The sequence below is a fragment of the Lipotes vexillifer genome, unplaced genomic scaffold (assembly GCF_000442215.2).
Source record: "Lipotes vexillifer unplaced genomic scaffold, Lipotes_vexillifer_v1.1 scaffold37, whole genome shotgun sequence".
NCBI classification, from domain to species: Eukaryota; Metazoa; Chordata; class Mammalia; order Artiodactyla; family Lipotidae; genus Lipotes; species Lipotes vexillifer.
The window spans coordinates 1605061-1613777 of NW_006791811.1; the positions used below are offsets into that span (position 1 = coordinate 1605061).

The 8717-nt window shown below is 38.1% G+C and overlaps 1 protein-coding gene across 2 annotated transcripts in view; it reads left to right on the forward strand.

The window, feature by feature from the left end:
• The window catches only part of NCEH1 (neutral cholesterol ester hydrolase 1), a 61452-nt gene extending 56611 nt beyond the window's left edge, over positions 1-4841 (forward strand). The window contains exons 4-5 of one of the 2 annotated variants that reach the window (XM_007464708.1): positions 2425-2596; positions 4061-4841. In XM_007464708.1, coding sequence (XP_007464770.1) covers positions 2425-2596; positions 4061-4678 — 790 coding nt within the window. In that variant the 3' untranslated portion in view covers positions 4679-4841. The remainder of the gene's footprint in view (positions 1-2424; positions 2597-4060) is intronic. The other variant, XM_007464709.1, reaches the window with a different exon arrangement.
• The last annotated feature ends 3876 nt before the right edge of the window (positions 4842-8717 follow it).

Genomic DNA, 8717 nt, shown 5'->3' on the forward strand with positions numbered 1-8717 from the left:
AAAAAAAAAAAAAAAAAATCTAGTTTCACTACATCCTTCAGTCCATGAAAATAGTATCCCTTCTTAATGTATAAAACTAGAGAATGTTTCCAGAATGAACAAAGATAAGGGGAGGAGGGCTTAGGAGATAGATCTTCAAGGGCACCAGAAGGACTAGGATGTTTACTCTGTTATCTGAGCCAGTTATTAATCAACTCATAAGATTTAAAGTAGTAGCATATTTTTTAGATTACCAGTTCCTTTTTTTTTTTTTTTTTTTTTTTTTTTTTTTTTTTTTTTTGGCGTTACGCAGGCCTCTCACTGTTGTGGCCTCTTCCGTTGCGGAGTTCCTCTTGATTCAAAGTCATTAAGACCTTTTGTGAAATAACATCTGAAAATTTGATTCACGTATGCGTTCTAGCAAAATATGTTCTGACTTCTTGGGCCACTAGGAAGATAGTCTATCATGCTATCTGGAATCTTCCTGAGACAAAATAGCCTTTATTTTCACACCTTGAGTCATGAAGTGCATTTGTTCTTATTTCATTGAAAGAATTAAGAATTCAGCTTGGTAATATTGAAAGTAACAAATTGAGACCTCATCCCAGAACTGAGGGTAAATAGAATTATATGAGAGGACTCCACCTATTGGACAAAATGGGGTACTCCAACTCCTTTTACCCATTATTAATGAATGAAATAAAGTAGCAGCAGCTTCACTAAGACATTGTGAAAGTCAGCTGGAGAAAAAATATTTCAGATGATTACTTGATCATCACAGATGTAAAAAAAAAAGAAATTAGAAAACTTACTTTATCTGTTATAGGGCAACCACTAAAGGAATTTCTTATTGCATTTTGTGTTTTAAAAATGTAGTAATTCCTGAAAGAGCAGATCTACATTCACTACTTATCAAAGTATTTCATAAATATTTGTTGATTTGATTGTGTCTGCACAGAATGTCAAGATTTTTTTTTTTTGGCTGCGCTGTGCAGCTTTTGGGATCTTAATTCCCTAACCAGGGATCGAACCCGTGTCCCCTGCAGTGGAAGCACAGCATCCTAACCACCAGACCGCCAGGGAATTCCCAGAATGTGAAGATATTTAATTAACTATCTGGAATTTAGATGGGGGAAATGAATGACCTTATATAGAGTAGTATAGAAAAAACTAGTTTCTGAGAATAAATATGCTCATTACAAATTGGAAATCAAAAGACTTGAGTATTAGCTGACTATTATTAGGTTTTAATTAATTCCTATCCTACCTTGTTTTGATTTGTGTTTGGTTTATTTTACAAATCAAGTAGTTTTTCTATGCCTCAGTTTCTTCACTTGCAAAATGAAGGTATGTTAATACTCAGAAAAGTTTTACTAGATGCATGATTATGTGCTCAGCACATTGATAGATATACACTGGAAACACATAGTCCCTGATATCGGAGAGCACACTCTTAAGAGGAAATATGGAAAGAAATCATGTTACTATGAGGCAATATGAACAATATACCCCAGCACATAGAAGTATCAAGGAATGGTAGCCAGCTGAGCCCCAGAAGCAAGTGGAGTTGTAGTCAAGGAGAGCTTCCTGGAGAAGGCAAACCCTCAAGTAAAGCTTAAAGGATGAGTGAGAAATAAGGAGCGTGGAGGATGAGAGGGCACCTCAAGCCGAGACTACCAATGGATTTGTAAGGTGATATTATATACAGGTGGGGCATTTGACAAAACCAGGGCTCTTGGGGCTCTTAAGGGAATCTGAATCCTACTGAGTGTACAGAGCAGGATCCCAGAGGGACTCTAATCTTGCAAAGTGGAGCGGTAGGAGAAGCCCCAGAAGTGTCCCAGCAGGCCTGCCATGGGCCATCTGGAAACTTGGTTTCCCTTTTGCTGGTTGACAGCTGACCTTTTAGTTCCAGCCTTCCAGGGAGCAAATACATTGCTTGGGTTTAATGTTGGGCTGGCATGACCTCTTCAATGGAGTACAGTTTTACTATATTTATCAAGTAAATCATGAAGAATACCATATGGACTCATTAAACTTGAGACCAATGAAGTGGTTAGTGCTGCCGAGTCACCTTCTAACCCAGAGGTGTTGTGAACAGAACACTGACTTCCAGAAATAAAATTCCAGAATCTTTTGTGGTTCTATCTATATTTTAATGATCAACATCTGCCTTTTACTTCAAAGTTTTGTTTTTGCCTTGGTGGTGGTTGTAGGTTTTTGTTTTTGTTTGTTTTGTTTGGCGGCCCACAGTAAAAATTACTATGACAAAATCATGACTTTTTAAAAGTATTTGAATTGCAAGAAAATGGTTTATTTTTATATTTATTATAATTCCTTACCTATTTGTTTCTGGCTTCAAAAGAACCAGTTTCCCCTTAAACTTTAAATGGCCTCTAAAGACTTGGTGAAGTCCTTAAATGAATACAACTTTTGTCTTCACAGATACAGGCTAGTTCCAAAGGTTTATTTTCCTGAGCAAATTCATGATGTTATACGTGCCACAAAGTACTTCCTGCAGCCAGAAGTCTTACACAAGTATTCAGTTGACCCAGGCAGAATCGGCGTTTCTGGTGACAGTGCTGGTGGGAATTTGGCGGCTGCCCTGGGCCAACAGGTAACAGAGAGCCCTGAGGTGCTGGTGGAAGGAGAGTGTGTGATAATGTTCAACAGATCGTCCACTAGGCATGGCAAAGGCCTAGCTGGGTGGGCTGGTCACTTGGGGGGGCCAAGTAATTCAGATGACTGCACTTGGAAAGCTCTCAGAGATCTTTTGAAGTAGGAAGAGGGGTCATTGAAAGAATTGTAATCTTTGAGTCCTTGGAAGGGCCCTGATTACAATTAAGGTGAGTAATGTGAGAGGAGGGCTAACATTTTAGAGGGCTCCCTTACTCCTCAGGGATATGTATGGAAATTAAGTATCTTCTGCTCCTTTTCCATGTTGGACTTACAAACAAGATAATTTTGCTTAAATTCCAATTGCTAAGGTTGTTTCCTTAAATTTTGAGCCAAATTAAAAAATTTTAAAGTGTTTCCCAAAGGTTTTTTTTTTTTTTTTAATATAAAAGAAAGAGTTAAATGGTTCATCCACTTTAAATGTTACAATACAAGTTAGTCTGAGCTTTAGCTGGTTAAATTCTTTGAAAACTGTCTAGCTCTAGTAGCATCCCCAATTTTGGGCAGCTGTGTAGACTCAAAGATAAGTACATTTTCTTCCTTTTCTGGGTTAAATAATTTAAGAATAGCATCTCTGTCTTCTTACCTCCAAATTTCTTTTGGCATTCTCAAATAGCATCTGCCTTTTCATTTGTGGCATGTCCTGATTTCTTCTCTTTTGCTATAAATAAAGAACTTTGTCCTCCGCTTGGCATTGGTGGGTTTGCTATCCACACATCCAAAGCGGTAAGAAGAAAGTCCTGGTACAGTGGGGAGAACCTCATGGGCTTTAAAACTGGACACAACCAGGATGGAATCCAGGCCCCGCTGTGAGAGCTGTGGGGCTTTGGCAAGTCCTCTCACCTCTTTGAGCCTCAGGAAAATGAGGCTCATGCCATTTGATTGCAGGGCTGTTGCCAGGATTCAGTGATATGAGGTATATACAGCTCTTGGCACACATTAATAATACTATTAACTGATCATTTCCTCCTGCTTTTACAGAGCAGTTACATCTTCCCTCGGGATGGGTTCTAAAGTGTGGTGTGAAACAAAATTGTATGGCTAATGTTACCTTGAAGATTGTTTAGCTGCTTGTGAAACACAGTGACCTAGTTAGCTGCCTTTTAGATGGGGGTTTAAGGACCTAAGAGATCATGTACCTTTGAAGTGTTCACTCAGAACTATGAGTTGCAAACATCACACCTTTCTCAGTAAATATCCAGCAGCTTGAAGGGTGGTGGTAGTGGTGGCGATGGGGAAGTAGTTATTTTTTAAACTACATTCCTTAATACCATGCCTGGTAGGAATGTAACACTTATACCCCTTTGATTGAGTCAAGGTAAAGCACTGGGCTACTTTAAAAGGTATGGTTTCTGTAAAAGAAGCCATTCAAAATGAAATAATGTGTTCGCTTTCTCTTCTCCAGTTTAATCAAGATGCCAACCTAAAAAACAAGCTCAAAGTGCAAGCTTTAATCTATCCAGTTCTTCAAGCTTTAGATTTTAACACACCCTCTTATCAGCAAAATGTGAACACCCCCATCCTGCCCCGTTATGTCATGGTGAAGTACTGGGTGGACTACTTCCATGGCAACCATGACTTTGTCCAAGCAATGATAGTTAACAATCACACTTCACTTGATGTGGAAGAGGCTGCTGCCCTCAGGGCCCATCTAAACTGGACATCCCTCTTGCCCGCATCCATCACAAAGAACTACAAGCCCGTCATGCAGACCACCGGCAACACCAGGATCGTCCAGGAGATCCCTCAGCTGCTGGATGCCCGCTCAGCCCCACTCATCGCAGACCAGGAAGTCCTGCGGCACCTCCCAAAGACCTATATTCTAACCTGTGAGCACGATGTCCTAAGAGACGATGGCATCATGTATGCAAAGCGTTTGGAGAGTGCAGGTGTGGAGGTGACCCTTGATCACTTTGAGGATGGCTTCCACGGATGCATGATTTTCACCAGCTGGCCTACCAACTTCTCAGTGGGAATTCGGACTAGGAATAGTTACATCAAGTGGCTGGATCAAAACCTGTAAAGGAGTGAAATTTCTAAAAGGCTTGAGCCCCTCTTGATCTCCTGCACCTGCTCTGGAAAGACATTCACTCTTTAGGTGACTAATTTCCCCTCGTTACTTGAGTTATGGAATCTCTATTCCCTGCAGACTTTATGTTAATTTAATTAAAAAAAATGCTTTTGAGTAACATAAGTGCAAAAACATCTGAATCTGGATCTCTAAGTGAGCCAGTCTCTCTGTTCTTGTCTTAACCAAATTACTACTAACACCCACAGCTGCAGAAAGCAGGGCTAGGAGCTGGAAAAAGCTTTGAGTCTTGCCTCCATCAAGAAGTTCTTTTTAGGAGAAATTCTTCCAGCTGCGGATGACCTTTAATGAGTAAAAAGAAAATGTGGGCTCTTCAACTTGCTAGAGTTTACTTTGAGTTAAGAACAGTGTTAAATGTGTTCACTTCAAGGTCAGTGCTGGCTACCAAGTACCCTCTGTTCTTTATGGATGGATGGCTTTGTTTCCTGTGGGAATTTTGGCAGAGCTGTTCTAGCAAGGACAACTTTCTCAAATGACTTTCCTCCTTTAGAGTGTTAATTTTATGTGATAGCTGTCTCTAAGTCCAGTTGGATTATGATAATACTTGAAAGTTACTTTCTACCACTATTATTAGAAAATATGAGGTTGCATGCACTGGATATCTGTACATCATTAAGTTTTTTGGTTATGCTATCTCCCTGGTGGAGATCTTTTGGGAGCAAATTAATTTAGATTTAGAATAAATTTTCCTTTACAGAACAAGTAAAAACAGACAAATGAATCAACCTATTGTTTTCATAATGAATACTTCTCACATAAATTACCAAGAGTGGTGTGTATATATTTGGCATAGTCAGAAAAGGAGATACATTTAATATTAAAATTATGAAAAATACCTTTAGAGGGTCTAGTTTATTCTTGAAAACTCAACTTTTTCACTTACATGGCTTTAAAATGGGGCTATTTTGGTATATATAATGTACTGTATTGTTTATTTTTTTAAGTTATTTAATGTTAATACATATAGCTAGACAAGATTTTTCAGAATAAAGTCAGTAATGAATATTAAAAATAATGATTTTTTTTAAAAACTACCTTAGGGTTTAAAAAAAAACTTTAGAATTATATCCACATGTAATTTTATGAAAAGAGGTAAAATACCTATTGTTACCATATATAAGGCCTAAATATTTTGATGTTTATATGCATATACAAATCACAATAATTAGAAACTACGACTACACCTAGTAAAGTCATCTAAGTTTATAGTTCAATAGCTTAGACAAGACACACATTGGTCATTTCTGCTCTCTGTGGTCAGAGGAACTGCTTCATACTCTTCTAGGTGACACCCTTCATTATCGCCTTCCAAGTAGGTCTAAAGTTACAATAGACTAGGCTTAATTTCATGTGAAGCCTTCACTGCCTGTGGGACATCTTTGGCACAGAAGGAAACTCCAATTCTGATTTGACTTGTGTACCTTCGCCTTCCTTCCTGCCGCTCTTCGTACTGCTGCAATCTGTGCTACTTTCAGGGACTGCAGAGAGCAGCTACACAGCCAAGTCATGATACAATATATTTATCAGTGGAAAGAAAGTAGAGCCTTCTCACTCATTTGAAAGATGGGTATTTCCTACTTATGAGGATGAAATAACAAATGAAAATCTGCCTGTTTATTTTTCATTTATTATTTAAGTCAAGAGCATTTTATGTACAAGACAGAAGTAAATGCAACAGTGAGTATCTGTCTGTGTGCCTGTGTATGTATAAAAATAATCATACAAATTAACATGCTAATGGACTCAGGCAAGTCACTTACCGTCTCCAGGCCTGTTTTCCCTCTCCTCTAAAATCAGAGAATTGAATTACTGAATCTATGAGGTGTCTTCCAACTATAAATTCCAACCATTTTGTCAGACTGGAAAATTGTATTGGCCTCTTCTTCAACAGTGTTTTGTGTGTGTGTGTGTTTGTTTTTGTAGGTCATTATTCCATATACACAGACAGGTACATGATCAATTTTTTCCCCTAAAAACATGGGATTTTAGTTCTTACTCTATGACAGCTACCCTCCTCATTTAATACTATTCTTTTTGATGCCATTTGAAGGAACCAATGTTTTGACCTTATTTTGAGGTTACCCACCTCTAGGAAAGCAAAGAAAATATAATACATGCACAGAATTCCTTAAAATGGCATTCCCCGCCCCCCCAGAATTGTGAGCCAAATCTTGTACTAACTACAGACAGTGAATGATTCTTGGTCTCCAAAGGGCTCTCTCAGATGAAAAGAGGGGGTGAAAGAAAAAAGGGGTCAAGCACTGTTTCTGATGAAGCATCTAAGTTTCATTAAAGCTTTTATTGGGAATTCCCTGGTGGCCCAGTGTTTAGGACCCAGCATTTTCACTGCTGTGGCCTGGGTTCTATCCCTGGTCGGGGAACTAAGATCCCACATGCCGCGCAGCATGGCTTTTATATATGTGAAAGTGACTTGCACTATATCCCACCTCAGACCTTTCTTGAAGGTCTTCCTTGAAATTTTCCTTGGTATAATAATTGGGAATCATGATACACAAAACCCACTAGATACAAAAGAGGCTAAACCAACCAAAAATCTGAGTGCTAAGAATTCCTTTGGGAAGCATGCAGAGTTTATATTGAAGATATTTTGGCTTGGAATCAGTTTATTTTGTTTTAATTTTTGTTCTTATAAAAAATGTTTATGCTCTGCAGATTGATTTCTTTTAAGTGTTATGGCTTTGTTTTGTTTTCCGATTTTAAGAAAAAACGGATAGTCTTTTTATAATGTCGTTGTTGTTTGTGAAATGTGACCATAAATATATGAAGAAAAAATCTTGAAGTGCTACAAAATATAGTGAAGTGTAAATTAGTTACTGTTTTATCATTGATTTGTGAAGAAGTTAAGACAGTTGTATATCTTGGTGGATATAATATTTTATGCATGACCTTTTAACCTTTGACTTTTTGCTTATTTCTCACTGCAAAGGGGAAGGCAGATTTTATGAAGGCTTTTGGTAGCCAGTCTATTTTGTAAGATGAAAATCCACTGTGGAGGTAGGAAAGTATAAATCTGTTTTGATTCATGTTTGTAAATAAAATGTCTCCATCTGGAAATGTGCCTCTTTCACTTCCCCTCATCTCATTTTCTGGTTCCCCCCTCTCTTTCTCTTGGTATCCTAGATCCCTAGCCACAATTTAGCCCAAATCTTCTGCCCCCTGGAGTCCTCCAGCTGCCTTTCAATTACTGAGAGGTGGCTCAGTGGCCTCTCTGATGACATCCATTTCATGTCTGGATACAGTATGTGCTGCTCGTACTGGAAACCTGCCTTGGCCTGGCTAGAATATTCATAAAAGCTAGGCAGTTAGGCAGGCCATGAGACAATTTGGGGACTTTCCATACACATATTAGGAAGGGTTGATCACAGTGCAAATGAATTTGGATTTGAACTATCTCAGGCAAAGAAGTATTGATACCACTGAAGGCAAGTTTTCACATTGACTCTGTCATTACAAGCAAAGCTAATAATTTCACGCTTGAGTTCATTATGCTTAGTTCATTTCAATATCATAGGAATTTGCAAAACTTTTTTTTTCAAAGTAAATTGTGTTGGTTCTAAATGGTCACATATGTGTGGCTAAATTAGATTTTCCTATTCAATTAGAGTTCTTTTCATCTTCAACAAAACCTCTGGTTTGTGGCTATATTTTGCTGAAGGGATCCACTAATGGTTCCAACAATTCTCCTTTAGGGCATTTAAAATGTACTCTATGTGTTTTAATATTGTTTTTTCTTGTGATTTTCATTTTTTTTTAATCCCCCATTAAAAAAAAATAACATCTCATATTTTCCAGTGGATCCCCTATTTAAACATCTAGAATATACTGATATTAGCATCATATTCCCCAAATTTCAGAGACTGAAAATGTAAATATGATTTCCAGTAGGCATACATGTATTGTTCAGCCCTGTCGCTCAGCATTTTGTGTCATTAGAGAGGCTGGTGACATTTTG